Source organism: Cucurbita pepo, chromosome 9 (genome assembly GCF_057944985.1).
Source record: "Cucurbita pepo subsp. pepo isolate OVF chromosome 9, ASM5794498v1, whole genome shotgun sequence".
Lineage (NCBI taxonomy): Eukaryota > Viridiplantae > Streptophyta > Magnoliopsida > Cucurbitales > Cucurbitaceae > Cucurbita > Cucurbita pepo.
In genome coordinates this window covers 1,077,422-1,095,346 of record NC_141806.1, presented here as the reverse complement: position 1 = coordinate 1,095,346, position 17,925 = coordinate 1,077,422, and the positions used below count along the sequence as shown (strand labels likewise).

Here is a 17,925-nt window from a genome sequence, read left to right as displayed (position 1 = left end):
GAAAGAATGAGCCCAGGATTTCGTCAGAACCGTACAAAAAGGAAAGCAGCCATTGGTCTAAACTCACTGCTCTGGTTCAAAGGACATAGTCAATGTTCTACACAGTCAATCAGTGAAAAGTATGCAGGGTTTGATTTTATCAGTTTTTGTTGTTGAAACAATTGGCCACAACTCTGCGTTATGTCAATGAATGGGTGGGATGAAAAAAGATAGGCTAGATTATCTAACTATTCGTTAGATACCCTAACGGATTTATGGATAGATAGTCAAAGTGGGCAAAGCAAGTGTCTCAGTCATCTGTTCTACGTCATTGTCTTATCGACTATTCATCCAGTATTCTATGTTGTTCTTTTAGGTTTAATCTAGCAAGTGTCTCAGTCATCTGTTCTATATCACTACCATATTGATTATTCATGTCAGCATTATCACTTTTGATATCTCTAAGTGTTGTCACCAAAAACGTTTTCCGATTGATAGAATGTCCTCTGCTACTGGCACTTGAAAAATCAGCTTTAAAGGTCTCGTCGATCACTTGAGCACTGATACATTTTCGATGCCGTGGAGCTAGACTAGTGAGCTATTAAATAAGGGATTGCTTAGGGACCTTAGTGTACAATCTAGGATGTTTCCCCCTCGACTTTGGATCTTAGCACTTCAAAAGTCTGTCTATGCAAGTGATCTAGGCCTGTATTCGAATTTTCCTGGGATTGGTATGTCACTACCCAATCGATTATTCATCGAGTATTCTACATTGTTCTTTCAGAATTAACATAGACAAGTGTTTTAGTCATCTATCCTATGTTATTGCTACGTTGTTCTTTCCGACTTCATTTAGGCAAGTATCTTGGTTATCTGTCCTACGTCACTACCCTGTCGACTATTCATCCAATATTTTACGTTGTTCTTTCAAACTTGATCTAGGCAAGTGTCTCAGTCATCTGTACGTCACTGTCCTATCGACTATTCATCCAATATTCAATATTGTTTTTCTTTAAACTTAAACGAAATAAGTGTCTCAATAATTTATTCTACGTTACCACTCTATATCGATTATTCATTCATTCAGACTTAATTTAGGTAGGCGTCTTCCAACATTCTAGCGGATTTCTACTTCTGTAAATCAAGTTTTTTATTTTTATTTTTTATTTTAATTTTAAATTATCCAAAAAGAAATATTATTATTTGGTGTGCAAGTGCGTATTAAATAAAGCCGCCGAGAGCTTTGAAACAACGACCATAGCGACGACCACTGAATATTTGAAGACTTTGGTCCAATTTATTAATTTAAAAACTATGCATTGAAATTACTCTAATTTCGATACTGTTGACCATATTAGGTCTTCTATTAATATTCTTTTCAACCACGTGATTAAACAAATATTTCTTTTACCTTATATTATAATTTTTTTCCTTATAAAATTTAATAATGTCTCTAATTCTAAATTGTCACAATATGTACTACATTTTTATTATATCTAGCATGGAATCTCAAGATCATAATCTTTTATTAATTAATTAATTATTATTTTTTCTTCTTAAATAATATTTTCTAATTTTCACGATTAAAAGGTTTCTTCTAATTAAATAAATAGTGGATATAATTTGATAAAAAATATTTACTACTTACAAATTACAATTAATTTTTAATATCTACGTTCAAGGTTAGATATTTATATTAATTTGAAATTTGACTAAAAATACGTCTCACTTTTTATCAAAGATATTATTTTCGGCTTGACAATTCATAGAATTAATAGTTTTTGAAAAAAAAAATAGTCAAATAAATTATATTTACGTTTGTTTTTAGACCAAAATCATCGCATTAGTTTAAATATTAATCATTATTTTATATAGGCCAAATTAATAAAAATATCTCTAAACTTCGCATAGGTTCAAAAACACTCTTAAACTTTCGAAAATTTTAATAATACTTTTATTTATTTTTTATTTTAAAAGACCCTGTTAGTATTGTTGGACGATGAAAGTTCCACGTGGGCTAATACTATCTTCTTTGGCACGAGACCTTGGGGAAGCGCAAAGCAAAGCCACGAGAGCTTATGCTCAAAGTGGACAATATCATACCATTGTGGAAAGTCGTGTTCGTCTAACAAGTATTACATGTCATATATTGAGGGTAAGAACGTTTTCAATATTTTTTTTATATTAAGGTTAAGGATACTAACAATACTTTTAAAATTTTATGGATAGTTTTTAAACACAATACAAACGTTAAGGGTATTTTTGAACTTTTGTAAGAAGTTGAATAACCTTAATAATAGTTTTTAAATTTAAAGGTTTTAGTGAAGTTTAAAAGATTCTTTTAGTACAAATTTCACCATGTTTTTATTAATTTAGCATTTCTATATATATAAAAGCTATTATTTAAATAATATTTATGGATATTTACGTGGGAGTGAAATAAGAGTGTCATGGATGACGTCAGCATCATTATTATAATTATTTAAAAAGGGGCCACTTTTATAAATGAATTTAATATTAATGAGTGATTAAAATAATAAAATGTGATAATCTCATAGTTATGAACCGATCAACACGCCCACATTTCATTAATTTAATTGTAAATAAGATAAAGTTATTGAAATTACGAAAATTAGTAGTAAACTTTAATTAAAGTCTATAATTTAATACACATTTTCACACTTAGGAGGATTATAAATATGCAAAATAAATAAATAAATAAATAAATAAGGGTTTATTGGTTGAAATAAATAAACAAAAAGTTGAAACCATTTCAAACAAAGTGGTTGAAATAAATTATTGTAACTTTATTTGGCTAAACTTTTGGAAAATGCCAGACAATCTTTCTGTTTGGCACAAAATTGACCGAAAATTAATTATTATTATTATTTTTTACAAAATCATTATAAAATTAATAATTAAATTATACAACTAATTATTATTATTATTTACCTTATTTATATACATAATATGGATATTTATAGATATTTTAATGCTTAAAAAATCATATTGCTGTGACATTTTATTAAAAAAAAAATCTTTTTTTTTTTTTTTTTTTTAATTCTGTCCATTACGGGTTAGAAAGAGTAATTTTACTAGTCAAATCATTCAACCTGGTCGATCGAAATAAACGACTAGGTTCGTTGGATTGATTTAGTAAGCTTTTCAAATGTTATCGTTCACCCTCGAGCTTTTCAAATGTTATCGTTCACCCTCGAGTTAAGCATGATATAGTGATATTTGACCATATATAATAGACAGCACACTAATTATTATTTTAATACTAATGACTAGATCTAATCTTCCGTTAGAACGAACAAAAATTAGTTTAGAAAATATGATTATTAATTTAATCTAAATTATGTTGGGAATTCTATCTATATTAGGATTTATTACTATGTTTAATGTTAATCATATTTATGGAAAAAAAAAATTATGGGTAATTAAAGGAAGACTTGGTCAATGTTATTATTATTATTATTATTATTTTTGGTCTAAAACTTGAAGCACGTAGGAAAGATAGATTTTATTGGCGTGACAGTCAATTTGGTGAAGTGGGCATGTTCAAAAATTGATTCTTATAAGTCTTTGTTTAATTAAATATTGAATCACGAATATCAACGACTTATCTAATTGACATTCCGTACGTGTGAATGAGTTTTTTTTTTTTAAAATCAAAAAGCCCACGTGCGACCAAACCCACTATTAGTAGATATTGTGTTATTTAAGTTTTTATTTAGCAAAATTTTAAAACACTGTCTACAACCGAGAGGTTTGCACTCCTTTATAAAGAATGTTTTGTTCTCTTTTTTCAACTGATGTGAGATTTCATACACGAATAAATAGAAAGTTTGATCTATATTATATTTTACTTGAATTGCTTTATCTATCCTCTCGAGTTACTTATAGGTACTTTGAATTAGTTATGTGACAGAGGGCTCTTACTAAGGAATTAGTTGTATGGTTTAGTAGTCATTAATCACGGAGCGAAGATTTTTTAATCTATATTCTATATTTCATTAAGATACAACCACGCTGTGACAATCTTATTGAATAACTTATTAACATATTAGATTGAGCCGTTATAATTAGAGATGTCTATGGAGTGGACGGAAGCTGGGAAGCCTTCCCTATCTCCACTCTTATTTCATTCTCCTACAATCTATTTATCTTTACGGGATTAGAGTAAAGATTCGAAAATTTGAAGGATTGAGTCTTTAGGAAGATTTTTTCTTTTATATATATACTAAATATTTAATTTTTTTTTAATAGATAATTATGTTTTAAAAAAATATAAAACATTAATAATATTTCACATCATTTTTTAAAATTCAAATTTTAATGGTTAATTTTTTAATTAAAATGAGTCCTCTTTTTCTAATCTCATTGGTTAGAACTCATCCTAACCTCATCATGTTGGCCGACCAACCCAAAATAAATGTAATGTTCTAATTATAAATATATATATATAAAAAGTGAGATGAGCATAGCGAGTCAGACGAAGATGAGAACGTGGAACATAATCTTCAGAGAGTTGGGTTGAGATGAAAATGTGGAATATAATCCTAAAAAGAGTCGGAGACGAGAATGTGGAATATAACCATACTTGAATTCGGCAGAAATGAGAACGTGGAATATAATCTTGTCTCCAGTTCCATCCAACTAAAAGAGAAAAATCTATTCGTACTCTTTCCCTCGTTCTTCTCACGAATTATTGTCAGATCCAACCTACGAATTAAACGGACATTAAATTGTCGTAAATTTCAGACAAGAAAACAAATCGAAATTGAGAAGAAGAAGAAAAAAAAAAATGTTTATCACGTTATGTAAGGCAGTGAACTGACGAAAACATCATTTGCATGACGTGTTTTCTTCTCTCCACTGTTTTAAGTTTGAAATTTCACACACAGTCAAACAATGAATTAAATGCCAAGGAACAACACGGACTCCCTTTTGAAATGTCTCTTTCATATTTGGAATCATTCACATATAAATACCCCAAAATCGCGATTAAAACACACATCACATTTTTATTCTGTTCTTATGATCATCTAAAATCGTCACCAAAATGAAATTCGGCAAACAATTTACCGCGCAAATGGTTCCCGAATGGCGCCAAGCTTACATGGATTACGATTTTCTCAAGTCCCTTTTGAAGCAAATCGATACCTTCAACAAAACCCACGCCAAAAATCACCCCCCGAGCCACCCCGGCCAGCTCAAAAGGGCTCTGACGCTCTACAGGGCGTTCAGTGGGCTGACACTCCGCCGCAGCCACAGCCATGGGCTTGCCAGTCCTGGGTCGCCGCCGGATGCAGAGGAGCAGACGATTCTGGTGAACTCGGTGAACAGAGACGGGACGAAGAAGTACCGGACGACGTTTTTGATGGCGGATGAGGAGGGCGGCGAGTATGAGCTGGTGTACTTCCGGTCGTTGGATAGGGAGTTTAATAAAGTGGATAAGTTTTATAGGTCGAAAGTGGAGGAAGTTATGAAGGAAGCGAGTGTTTTGAATAAGCAAATGGATGCTTTGATTGCTTTCAGAATTAAAGTGGAGAATCCTAAGGGTGTTTGGGATTTCTCCGGCGACCGGTCGGAGGAGATTACAAGGCTCGCCACTGATATTGCGGTTTCCACGGCGGCCTTGTCTTCTTCAACTCCTTCCGGGGTCCGAGCTAGCAGTAAGTTCATAGATTAAGTGTACTATTATGGAGAGACGTGATTCCTAAAATGAGTGTTCTTCTATTGTTGAACAGGACGAGTTCATATAACGATGGACGCTATTGAGGAAGGGGAAGGCGGGTCGAGCCATAACAATAATTTTAAACCGGAGAACGAGTCGAAGGTCGAGAAGGGAGAGGAAAAGTCCAATGGGGAAGAAGAGAAGGAAACAAAGATGAGAGCCAACAGGCCACCTCCATTGGAGCTGCTTGATCGTGTGAAATTGAACACGACAGTAGAGACTCCAAGATCAACAATTAAAGGGCTTTTGAACTTTCCCAAGAACTCGGAACTTCAATTTAACAAAGAAAATCTTAACAAAATTGAGAATCAACTCAGGAAGGCTTTTGTTGTGTTCTATCACAAGCTTAGACTGCTGAAGAGCTTCAGGTGACTAATTGGATGCATTTTTTGGTGTTTTTTTTTGTTAATTTTGTGGGCTAATTCTTGTTTGATATGAACAGTTTCTTGAATACTTTGGCATTTTCGAAGATAATGAAGAAATATGATAAGGTAATGATTGTGTTTTTTGAAGAGATTGAGGTTAAAAGGGTATGGTTTTTGAGGTAAGATTGTTTGAAAATGGTGGATGCAGATTACTTCAAGAGATGCTGGAAAGGCTTACATGAAGATGGTGGACAGCTCTTACCTTGGGAGTTCTGATGAGGTTAGGATTGTTTATTATTAATTATACTCGGCCTACAATAAACATTTACGACTCAATTTTGAGATCTCACATCGATTGGAAAGAGAAATGAAGCATTTCTTATAAGGATGTGGAGGCTAACGTCGATTCGTAACGAGTCTAGTAGGTTCGTGCTGTTACAAATGATATTAGAGCCAAATCACTGGGTCGTGTGCCAGTGAGGACGCTGGGGCATTTTAAAATAGTGAGGCTGACGTCGATACGTAACGAGCTAAAGCGGACAATATCTACTAGTAGTAAGATCAGGCTATTATATTATAAATGGTATCAGAGCCAAGTCACTGGGTTATCAGTTAGAGAGGGGAACGAAACATTCCTTATAAGGATGTGAAAACTTCTCCCTTACATATGCATTTTAAAACTGTGAGGTTGACAGCAATACATAACGTAACGGGTCAAAATGGACAATATCTGCGAGCAATGAGGTTGAGTTGTTATATAAATAATCGAAAAATAATGAACATAGCTTGAATACTTTCTTGACATTAATGGCATTGAATAATCAGGTTTCGAAGTTGATGGAGAGGGTGGAAGCTGCATTTATCAAACACTTCTGCAATGCTAATCGAACCAAAGGAATGAATATCTTGAGACCCAAAGCAAAGAAAGAAAGGCATAGAACAACATTTTCAGTTGGTAAACAGCCATTCTTGACACATTTGCAAGACTCTTAATTCATGTTTTGAACTTTGGCTGATCAATTTTAGAACAAAATTTTCAGGTTTCTTTGCTGGCTGCACCATAGCTCTTATCGTCGCCCTCATTTTCATTACACGAGCACGGCATATAATCGACCGAGAAGGCCACTCCCAGTATATGGATACCATGTTTCCTCTTTACAGGTAACTTAAAACAGAGAAACAGAACCATTACAAATCAGATCAGATCAAATCAACTCAACTCAACTCTAACTCATTCTTCTGCTTGTTTAATGCAGCTTGTTTGGATTCGTTGTCTTGCACCTGCTAATGTATGCAGCAAACATATACTTTTGGAGGAGATACCAAGTGAATTATTCATTCATCTTTGGTTTCAAACAAGGCACTGAGTTGGTGTACCGTGACGTTTTGCTTCCCAGTTTTGCCGTGGCGACTCTTGCTTTAGCCTGTGTTCTTTCCAATCTTGACATGGAGATGGACCCTGAAACCAAGCCATATCAAGCAGTGACTGAACTTCTACCTTTAGTTTTGCTTCTTGTAAGATTATTCTCACATAAACCAACTCATCTGGCCATAAACCCAATAATTTGTAGCTAAAAGTCTAGCGTTTTACCCTGCTTGCAGGTTGTGGTTGCAGTCTTCTTGTGTCCATTCAACATCCTATATCGCTCGAGTCGCGTCTTCTGCTTAAAAACTCTGTACCGCTGCATATGTGCTCCCCTCTACATGGTAAGAAAGACGGGAATAGTCTTTTCAACTTAGAAAATATAGCAAAACAATTGTAAGGATAGAGATTTGACCTTTCGACTTAGCTCTAATTTTGGATATTTTTCGTCCTCTGCAGGTCGTCTTCGCTGATTTTTTCTTGGCAGATCAGTTCACGAGCCAGGTTAGTAACACAAAAGGTCCTTCAGTTCAAGAAATTACCTGCATAGTACATCCTCAAACAATTACTTCAAATCGATTCAGGTGCAAGCACTTCGTAGCTTGGAATTCTACATTTGCCATTACGGTTGGGGAGATTACAAACATCGACAAAACACTTGTAGAGAGAACACTGTATTCAACACGTTCAGTTTCATCATTGCTGTTATTCCATATTGGTCACGTCTTCTTCAGGTTTGAATCTCGTCATCGAACTTTTCAGCTCCATCTAAGTAAGACAGGTGAAAATTATAACACTAACACAAATTTTTGTTGGTTTCGTACTTACAGTGTCTCAGGCGACTGTACGAGGAGAAAGATGTAATGCAGGGATACAATGGACTGAAGTACTTCTTGACCATTGTAGCTGTTTGCTTGAGGACAGCTTACAATCTGAACAAGGGAGTATTAACTTGGAAAGTTCTAGCCGCAGTTTTCTCGGCTGTGGCTGCCATTATATGCACGTATTGGGACATCGTAATGGACTGGGGCCTCCTGCAGCGGAATTCCAAGAACCGCTGGTTGAGAGACAAGCTACTTGTTGGTCACAACAGTGTGTATTTTGTAGCAATGGTGAGTTTCTCATACGGTTTCACTGCTAAAAACAAGTAAGGGTCAATACTCTGGACACTTTTTCTAGTAATCTAAACAAGCTGTGGATATCAAATGCAGGGCTTGAATGTTTTGCTGCGGTTTGCTTGGCTGCAAACCGTGTTGGATTTCCAGTTCTCCTTCCTGCACACACAAGGTTTGATTACAATAGTTGCCAGCCTCGAGATCATTCGTCGTGGCATATGGAATTTCTTCAGGTACGACTACGACAATTCTATTATTTTAGGTTCTTTCCTCGAACTGCCTGCAAAAAACATACAGCTCTTTTGGAAACCTCAAATGGTTAGTTGACTAATCTATTTACCCTTTTGGATTAGGCTGGAGAACGAGCATCTGAACAATGTTGGGAAGTACCGTGCATTTAAATCTGTACCGCTGCCTTTCAACTATGATGAAGATGATGACAAAGATGATTAAAATTTTCTGGACAGCATTCTTTCAACATATGCAGTTCAAATGTTTCTAAATGTTCAACAATTTTTTTACAGTATATATCAAATACACATCATTGCAATATCATCTCGACTCTACTTTTCTCATGATTCCTCTATCCGAATGGAATTGGTTTAAAAAAAACGAACAATCAAAGGGTGAATGTTCTCATGCACTTCCCTCTGGTTTTAGTTGCATACGAAAAATAGTTTGGACGAAAACAAACAAAACTAAGTTCTACTCTAAGGATATCCTTCGCACTTCCCAGACGCCTTTGTGCTTAAACATAATGAACAATATGCACCCCATCTTGTTCTTTCACCTCGAACGACCTCAAGAATGGTGTTTACCGTCTATAATACTACTAGAAAGACACTGGCAGACACTGCTATTTATTCTAGTAGGAAGATGGAGAAAATGCCCTATTGTAAATGAGAAAGGTTAAGTTTCAGAAACTGGAAATTGCAATAAAGAGATATGTGAAGCCTAAAGAGTGATCAGTCTTACATTAATAGAGGTCAAGTGATCAGCTCAGCAATACCAAGTTTATGCACGGCCCCGTAGAATATGTAGACACTAGCGGGATCTGTGCTCTGCAGCTGAAATGAAAACCAAGTCTTGTTATGCACACAAGCACATACGTGAGTTCGAAAGCCTTCATCCGTCTCAAACCATCCTTAAAGTTAGCATAAGATGGACCTGAAGAGTAATGCACTTGCACTTAGCTTCAGTGTACATCTGAAATGTAATATTGGATTGAAATGCATCAAAGCAAACTCCAATTATGACACACTTCCTGGCATTCGTGGGGTGGCTGTATTGATCCATCTCATTTATATCAACCTCGTATATCTAAAGAATTAACACGAGAGTATTCCAGCGTAGATATCTTTTCTGAACGATCAGGAAAGTCTCCAATCCTATAACTGTCAATTGGCAGCATTTACACAACAAATAGTACTGGTTCTATTCGAATTAAACATAATTCTTCTTGATATACTTCACAGTGACAACCTAATTGACAAATATCAAATTATGTAACTAAACATACAAGGTTCAAATCGTTCTTAATGTTGGAAAAAGAAGGGAAGTTCTTGTTCAAGCTTTCCCTGATGTTAATGTAATGCTGACTTATAAGGTCCAAATATTTTGCCATCACGGAATGATCGTTAATTTTCCTTCAGTCATACAGTTTTGATGGCAAGGAGGGTAACTTGATCATTCCTGTTGAATAATCACAAACTCTAACCAACATGAAGAACGATCAGAAGGATCCTATAATGAATCATACACCACACTGTTATAGCAGCTTATTTTCTCTCGACACAAACTTCTAATCATTCACTCCAGGGAGAGCAAACGAGCCAACAGTAACATCCTGACTCCTTTCAGATGGGACGCATCTCTCACCTCTTTCCTAGAAAGTGGAAGGCGATAAACAAATAGAAAGAACACGAGTAAAACTTATAACTAAGATATAGTTACAATTCTAAATCACAAAGCATCGTTGGATTTCAAACAGGCCTCTTTTCAACAGTCCACAAGCTTAATTTCCATGCCACAAACAAGAAATCAACAAAGGATCAAATTAATTCTCCACAAAGCCCAGATGAAAAGTTAAACCACACAAATTTCACAATACAAACTAGAAATCACGTATTATAGTTCATAAATGGAGCTGTTATTAAGAGAATACATAGTTCATATATGAAGTAACAGGTACAGATTTTTGCCAATGTTTCCAACTATAGTTGGAAGGGGGAATTCAGATGATTCTTGGAAAAATGATATCAGGCGTAATCACCTGAACAATTATTCAGAAATTTGAATTCAATGATAAGTGGTGTAAGGTAAGACCTCTCCTCTCCTATGATAATTTGAAGATCCATTTTCAGTGCACTAAGACAAAAGATCGACAATAAACTAAATACTCTAAAAAAGTAAGGGTTTATGCCTCAGGAATTAGATCAAACGAGCATCGACGAACTTCACTTACTACCGGCAGAGGCCTTCTGTTCTTCCGAATTGTTAGAACCCTCATTTACCTCGAGGACATTGGAATTTGCATCCGGAGTCATTTCCTTCTCCAATTCGATAATCGCCTCCTCCTCCGCCATCTTCTCCGCCTTCAGAATCGGCTCGTAATAATCCGCATGAGCCTCCATACACTTCTTCAGAGCCCCAGTAACTTCAAAGCACTTCTCAACAATATCCTCCTTGCTCTTCTCCGCCTCCTCGATGCATTTCTCCCACTCTACGAAGCTGTCTTTGCAACCGCCCCCTTTCATAAACAAGCAAAACCCACACTCCCCCTCCTCTTCCTCTTCAGGATCCTCCCCTCCACTTTCGGGGATCTTTCCTGATTGATCTGGTTCCCCGGAAGATTTTTCCTCGGGAGGAATTGGGGATCCCGATTGTTGTTCATCCTCCAGGGTTTTAGTGGCGGCAGCGTTTGATTCTGCACCTTGGAGTTTCGCATTCGAAGTGGACATCCTTGTCGGTGCCGGGGGAATCGTTGGATTCAAAGCTAGCTGCGGTGTTGTCGCTCCGTTCTTCCACCGCCGGCTTAAACCCCAAAAACCCTCCGATTACAGGACTTATTTACTTTCTCTTCCTTGTGGCTGAAGCTAAAACGGTCAAAGGATGAGCGCTGACAATAAATTTAGTTAAGAAAATAGGAACACCTACAATTTCAACCCTCTAAACATACTTTGATCCTTAAATACACCTCAAAATGGTTCCAAAATTGACATAGAATTAAGTAAATTAATTTTATGCCAAATTTAAATTTTGTATTATGTAAAAAACTTATAAAAAATTTGGTCTACACTCAATTAAATTTTACATTCCAATTTTAATGTAAAAGTTACATTTTTAGAGTATATACGAGAAGAGGAATCCGACACGATCGTACAAGGTCACAATTCAACCCAACACTTCTAAATTGAAGCAACAAGCAACGGACTAAGTACAAGTGAAAGAAGAAAAAACAGGCGTTACAAATATCGCCATGTCCCAGACTATTGCAAAGAAAACTTCACCAAAATAACTCAAATAAGTACCTTCAAGATCAAAGTTTCTTACTAACAGTTTCTTCGGTTCTTCTTTTCATTTGCGTTTCACTATTTGAATCACAACCACTAGTGTTCAAAAAAAATAATACTATGAGAACTTGATTTTTGGAGAACGTTCAAAGAACATACTTCAACAAATAAATCATTTCTACGATTCCAAATAGATTATAAGTTCGAATTCTCATCCACACGAGAAGTCGAAGGCTTTGCAGTGGCTGAAGTTGACAAGAACTACAGCACATGAAGTCTCCAACCTGAATTCTCTTTCAATCATCCTTGCCATCATCATCGTCGTCGGAGTAGCTGAATGGAAGTGGAACAGACTTGAACGAGCGATACTTGTTAACGTTGTTCAGATGCTCGTTCTCCAAACTGATCACAAAAATCAATGTCAGCTCAAAACCAAAAGCCAAGACATACTGAGCTGCTCTGCATTAGAAAGTTACCTGAAGAAGTTCCAAAGGCCACGGCGAACGATTTCCAAGCACGATATCGACGTAACTGCGGCAAGTTTTTGAAACGAACGCAAGTTGAATGCTAACACCAGCTGAATCCAAGCAACTCTCAACACTACATTTACTATCTGTTCAGAATCCCATAGAAACATAATTGGATCAGTAGTGGGGAAAAAAGCATAAATGATTGGTTAAAGCAGGTAGCATTACCATGGCTGCAAAATAGACGCGCTTGTTGGACACTAATAGCCGGTCTCTCAAGTACTTGTTCTTCGAGTGTTTTCGCAGAAGTCCCCAGTCAACAACGATGTCCCAGTATGTATTGATCAACATGGAAACTGCAGAACTAATCAAAGCTAGCACCATCCAGCTAACTCCCTTTCTTAACTCACAAGCAGCTCTAATCAGGACTGCAACGATCGTCGAGAGGTATTTCAGAGCGTTGTAGCCATGCATTGCTTCTTTTTCTTCGAGTAAACGACGAACGCACTGCATAACCATTAATACATGCATGAACATGATGAACATGATGAACTCCTGATTTAGGATATCAAAATCTAGAGAGAACCATTTGCAACGTAGCATGAATCTATTCTGAGAAGTAGTCTATGAATCACAGTTCACAACAGGTAAGTCCTTTTCTAACTTCAAGAAGAACAAAAGTAGACAGGGGAAGGTCAGATGATATAAGAAAAATCACCGCTGAAGCATGGAAGGGCGTTGAGTGAGAGGAATAAAGCAGAGAGACATTCACTTGAAGCCGGGTGCGGGAAGTACATGTAACAGCCCAAGGCCACCACAAACAGATATTGTCCTCTTTGGACTTTCCCTTTCAGGCTTCCCCCAAGATTTTAAAAACGCGTCTGCTAGGGGGAGGTTTCCACGTTTACACATCCTTATAAAGAATGCTTCGTTCTCCTCTCCAACCAATGTGGGATCTCACAGCCCATGTAGCAGTATTCACTAAAGAAAGCATTTCTAAAATCGGGTTTTCGTATCCTCGGGAATGAAACTAGTACCTGGGGAGGGACGTAATGAAACGGCATACACTAGCCAGCTTAATTTTTTCACTAGCTTTGACAAAAGCATCAGTGGTCAAAAGATCGGTTCATACCTGTAAGAATCGCAGCCAAAATGGTATGACAGCGATAACGAAGGAGAGCGTATTGTAGACGCCATGCGTGTGGCACTTGCTTTGCTTCCTAGAGTGTTCTCCTAAACCGTAGTAGCAAATATACAGCACTATACATCTTGAAGCTTGCACCTAAAATCATTAGCAGCACAGCCCTCAACAACTAAGTTAACTTTCATTTTCCATCATACTAAGAAGTTTAAATGTAGAACCTGACTAGTAAGCTGATCCGCCAAGAAATAATCTGGAAACTTAACCTGCAAGTAAAAACAAAAATCCACTTAATCGAATCCGTTTTCGTTCTTGGTTTGTTCGGGCTCCTCTCAATCTCTCATTTACTCATCTTACTTTATTACCTTGCACAGAGGAGCAGATATACAGCGTAGAAAACTCCGTATAAAGGAAAAACGAACCGACTTGTATAGAATGTTGAACGGGCAAAAGGCGATGAGAAGAACAACCTACACAAAGGACAAACTTCTTCAGAGAGAATGTTGTATAAAGAGGAACTCTGTACAGTGTTTTAGTGATCTTACTGCTGCTGTGCCTAAAGGAACCTTCTCAGCTTCTGTTCGATACTTCCGAGTACTGGGGTCTCGGTCCAAGTATAAACTAGCCAGGAAGCTGGCCGATGCAAATACTGCAAGACCAACACCGAGCAGGAACACTTGCTGACAACCCAATTTAGTTCCTCTCTTGGAACCAAAGATAAATGGATAGTTAACTCCACAACATCTCCAGAAGTGCAAGTCTGCTGCATACATGAGCACATGTAGGACAATGAAGCCAAATAGACTGCAAGATAAATAGCTACTATCTCAGAGAAGACTTCTGGTGAAGCTAAGTACATGAGAACTGTAGGGAACTATTCCTACCTGTAGAGTGGAAATATATTTTCCATGTAATGTGTGCCATCTTCCCTCTCGAGCAATCGTTGAGATAAAATTTTCAAGACCGATGCGGCGAGTAGTGCCACCGTGCAACCAGATAGGAAGCCTGAAAATGAGGTGGGGAAATGAATCCAATCAGTCTGGGGAACTTACCAACATGATGTTTGTTGATGTCTACTTTTGTTTTAAGCAAGAACTTGATAAGAAAAAGGGAATCACCTGAAGAAAATGATACTCTGTGTTTTTCTCTTTTAGTTTTTGGCTTCAAAAGCTTCATTCCTTCTTTGTAATTTGAGTTTGAAAAGTTCTTGATGAAGGTAATTTCCACCATCTTCATGAGATCGGCAACCTAGTTAAGAAAAGAAATCAGCATCTACAGGCAAATAATACAATAAAGTAGATGGCCGAGTCAAGTATTCACGTTTTTGTCAAATTTTATGTAACAGCCCAAGTCCCCCGCTAGCAGATATTATCATATTTGAACTTTTCCTTACAGGCTTCCCCTCAAAGTTTTAAAACGCGTATGCTAGGAAAAGGTTCACACTCTTATAAGAAATGTTTTGTTTCCCTCTCCAATCGATGTGGGATCTCATAATTCACCCCCCTTGGGGGCACACCACACGGTACTTGGCTCGAATACCATTTGTAACAGTCCAAGTCTATCGCTAGCAGATATTGTCCTATTTAAGCTTTCCCTTTCAGGCTTCTCCTCAAAGTTTTAAAACGTGTTTGCTAGAGAGAGGTTTCCACACTCTTATAAGAAATGTTTCGTTCTCCTCTCCAACCGTTGTGGGATCTCACAATCCACCCTTTGGGGAGCCTAGTGTCATCGCTGGCACACCGCTCGACACCTGGCTCTGATACCATTTGTAACAGCTCAAATTCACCGTTAGCAAATATTGTTCTATTTGGGCTTTCCCTTTTGGGCTCCCCTCAAAGTTTTAAAACGTGTATGCTAGGCAGAAGTTTCCACACCCTTATAAGAAATGTTTCATTCTCCTCTCCAACCAATGTGGGATCTCACAATCCACCTTCCTTAGGAGCCCAGAGTCATCATTGACACACCGAGCAGGAGAAACCTGAATCTCTAGGTGAGAACTCAAAGATTTATGATCATACCTCATCAGAAGTTCCTAGATAAGAATTGTCCACGATTTCCATGTATGACCTCCCTGCTGCCCTTGATGAAATCTGCACCCAATACAGGCAGGAAAGTATCAACACATACAGATCATATAAACATCTGGAACTTATAAAACATTGCTCCATTTTATAGAACATAATCCAGGAATCAAACTAAATATATTGCTATCGATTCAATGCCAGACCTTCTCATACTTTCTCAAGATTCTCGCAAATGCTGACAGGTTCATAAAACTGGTTCATCCCATTTCAAAAGTATAAAAGCATGTTAATTCAGTGGTTGAATATCATAAATAACAGCATATAATCTTCTTTGTATATACCTGAATTGCTTTAACGAATAAAGCTTCTGGTAAAACTCAGCAAATGCTTTTTTCAACTGTGCTTCAATCTTGCTTCGATCATCATCATCAGTAACCAAATCATCGAGGACTTTCACATGCTTGAGAATTTCTTGGGAATTTTGGCTGTTTTCCTTTGTTATTTCTTCTAAATGTTCGCTGCTACTTGCTTCTTTGTGAAGTTGTTCCAGTTGTGGACGGCTAATAGACTCTTTTTGAATCTTCCTTCGCAATGCAATCAAAGTCTCCATTTGGTTCTTTAGAACACTTGCTTCGTTGGTCACAGCCTCCACACTTTCCTTGTAAAAGGAATTCACCTTGTTGAGTTCTTCATCAAGTTTCTTAAAAAATTTCACCTCAATCTCTGATATCTCTTGGGACTTCCTGAAATCATATTGATCTTCGTTTTGGTTCTCAATATCTTTCCCGACATGGGATTTTCTTGGTTGAGAGATGAACTCACTGCATTTTCTGTCTACTGCTGGCTTCTTCTTTGAGTATCCAGATGATGCCCTAGATTTCTGAATCTGTTTCTCGCAGGAAATCTCGAGTAATAATCGTTTGAGGCCATTGTAATCCAGATAAGCGTCTGCCCATTCCGGCACCATTTGTTTCTTGAATTCGTTCTTGAACTTCATCCTTTGTGTTCGTTAAAATGTCAGTCAAGCTACACTGATGATTGATGAACATCGTAAAGATAACACAAGAATGTGAAAATCGACTTACCTTTGCTCTGTTTTTTTCCTTTCCCTGTTTCGATCTCAAAGCCTCCTCTGAACCGCTAAGCCTTCTAGCGTCGCCCAAAAATCGGATTCTTACAAGAGTGCGATTGCCGATGAGGCCAGCCAATCGAGTAAGCGACATTATCCGATTCCTGACAGAGTTTGAGCTCATTGGGCGAGTGACACACCCACAAATCGGTGGTATGTCGGCCATGCGGCAGCTCATGCTTGAGTGACGGTGTTGAAGACGATGCATCGTCACCATGGGAATCACACGCGTCCGGATTTGGAACGGAGTAAAGTACTTAATGGGAAAGAAATGGATATGGGAGATTACTACTTCATGATCCCATTGCCAATTTGTTATGAAACTCTGCTTGGTAAATCTGCATGGCCTGATAATCATGAATTTGCTATTTTTTTTAATGTTTAATTCTGTCGGTATTTATACTATATAATTTTTAGTGACGGCTTCCTATTCCAATTTTAGAACCGAATATAACTATTGATTAGTTTAGTGTGAAATTGTATACCAATTGAAGATGAAACGAATCATTCTTTATAAAACTGTTAAGGGTATGGAAATGAAGCATTCGGGTGTGAAAACCTCTCCCCAATAAATGTGTTTTAAAATCGTGAGGTTGACGACAATACAAGCTAAAATAGACAATATCTATTAGCGATAAGTTTGGACAGTTATAAATGGTATAAGAATCAAACATCAGACGATATGCTAACAGTGAGCTCGGACTATTACAAATGGTATCAGAGGTCGACGCTAGGCGATGTGCCAACAAGAATGTTAGGCCACCAAGGAAGGTGAATTGCTAACAGTGAGCTTGGACTGTTACAAATGGTATCAGAAGCCGACGCTAGGCGATCTGCCTGCGAGAATGTCAAGCCACCAAGGAAGGTGGATTGCTAACAGTGAGCTTGGACAGTTACAAATGGTATCAGAGGCCGACGCTAGACGATGTGCTAGCAAGAATGTCAGGCCACCAAGGAAGGTGGATTGTGAGATACTACATCGATTGAGACGGTTATAAATGGTATCAGAATTGGACATTACTCACATACAACTTTGTCATCGCATACCTCAACAAATGCACGATCAAGTATCTGAGGCAGAATTTGT

At 37.2% G+C, this 17,925-nt stretch overlaps 3 protein-coding genes and 1 long non-coding RNA gene across 6 annotated transcripts; 1 reads left to right on the top strand and 3 right to left on the bottom strand.

Annotated features, from left to right (window-relative positions):
* The first annotated feature begins 5,010 nt into the window (after positions 1 to 5,010).
* On the top strand, positions 5,011 to 9,117 carry LOC111802411 (phosphate transporter PHO1 homolog 3). The gene is made up of 13 exons (XM_087127026.1): positions 5,011 to 5,660; positions 5,736 to 6,090; positions 6,165 to 6,213; positions 6,296 to 6,367; positions 6,913 to 7,042; positions 7,128 to 7,248; positions 7,344 to 7,602; positions 7,690 to 7,794; positions 7,910 to 7,954; positions 8,035 to 8,184; positions 8,281 to 8,562; positions 8,662 to 8,798; positions 8,919 to 9,117. Exons 1-13 carry the CDS (start codon positions 5,048 to 5,050, stop codon positions 9,016 to 9,018), a joined length of 2,418 nt encoding a protein of 805 aa, XP_086983152.1. The 5' UTR covers positions 5,011 to 5,047; the 3' UTR covers positions 9,019 to 9,117.
* On the bottom strand, positions 7,033 to 8,039 carry LOC111802413 (uncharacterized). The gene is made up of 3 exons (XR_002816256.2): positions 7,866 to 8,039; positions 7,679 to 7,787; positions 7,033 to 7,546 (listed from the first exon to the last, which is right to left on the bottom strand). It is a non-coding gene; the product is annotated as an uncharacterized LOC111802413 (long non-coding RNA).
* A 1,488-nt stretch (positions 9,118 to 10,605) lies between the features above and the next one.
* On the bottom strand, positions 10,606 to 11,713 carry LOC111802412 (uncharacterized). Its single transcript, XM_023686762.2, has one exon. The coding sequence runs from the start codon at positions 11,523 to 11,525 to the stop codon at positions 11,022 to 11,024; it is 504 nt and encodes a 167-aa protein (XP_023542530.2). The 5' UTR covers positions 11,526 to 11,713; the 3' UTR covers positions 10,606 to 11,021.
* A 366-nt stretch (positions 11,714 to 12,079) lies between these two features.
* Positions 12,080 to 17,818, bottom strand: LOC111801580 (phosphate transporter PHO1 homolog 10). 3 transcript variants are annotated; one of them, XM_023685607.2, is made up of 13 exons: positions 16,795 to 17,137; positions 16,051 to 16,707; positions 15,913 to 15,961; positions 15,704 to 15,775; positions 14,804 to 14,933; positions 14,570 to 14,690; positions 14,231 to 14,489; positions 14,051 to 14,155; positions 13,907 to 13,951; positions 13,677 to 13,826; positions 12,773 to 13,051; positions 12,554 to 12,690; positions 12,080 to 12,479 (listed from the first exon to the last, which is right to left on the bottom strand). In XM_023685607.2, the coding sequence occupies exons 2-13, from the start codon at positions 16,704 to 16,706 to the stop codon at positions 12,374 to 12,376; spliced, it is 2,109 nt and encodes a 702-aa protein (XP_023541375.2). In that variant the 5' UTR covers position 16,707; positions 16,795 to 17,137; the 3' UTR covers positions 12,080 to 12,373. The 3 variants fall into 3 exon arrangements, 2 of the variants coding, with proteins under 2 accessions (XP_023541375.2, XP_086983325.1); XM_087127199.1 differs by lacking the exon at positions 13,907 to 13,951 and having other exon boundaries at positions 16,795 to 17,142; XR_015422517.1 differs by lacking the exons at positions 12,080 to 12,479; positions 12,554 to 12,690 and adding an exon at positions 13,263 to 13,581 and having other exon boundaries at positions 12,912 to 13,051; positions 16,795 to 17,818.
* Between the last annotated feature and the right edge of the window lie 107 nt (positions 17,819 to 17,925).

Bases quoted from the DNA above. Each gene is read 5' to 3' on its own strand.
- LOC111802411 (XM_087127026.1), top strand. From the start codon at position 5,048: ATGAAATTCGGCAAACAATTTACCGCGCAAATGGTTCCCGAATGGCGC. The intron at 7,249-7,343 runs GTAACTTAAAAC...TGTTTAATGCAG, and splicing joins ACCATGTTTCCTCTTTACAG to CTTGTTTGGATTCGTTGTCT. The intron at 8,563-8,661 runs GTGAGTTTCTCA...TATCAAATGCAG, and splicing joins GTGTGTATTTTGTAGCAATG to GGCTTGAATGTTTTGCTGCG.
- LOC111801580 (XM_023685607.2), bottom strand. From the start codon at position 16,706: ATGAAGTTCAAGAACGAATTCAAGAAACAAATGGTGCCGGAATGGGCA. The intron at 15,962-16,050 runs GTATATACAAAG...GGGATGAACCAG, and splicing joins TATTCGTTAAAGCAATTCAG to TTTTATGAACCTGTCAGCAT. The intron at 14,934-15,703 runs GTATGATCATAA...TTTCTTAACTAG, and splicing joins ATCTAGGAACTTCTGATGAG to GTTGCCGATCTCATGAAGAT.
- LOC111802412 (XM_023686762.2), bottom strand. From the start codon at position 11,525: ATGTCCACTTCGAATGCGAAACTCCAAGGTGCAGAATCAAACGCTGCC.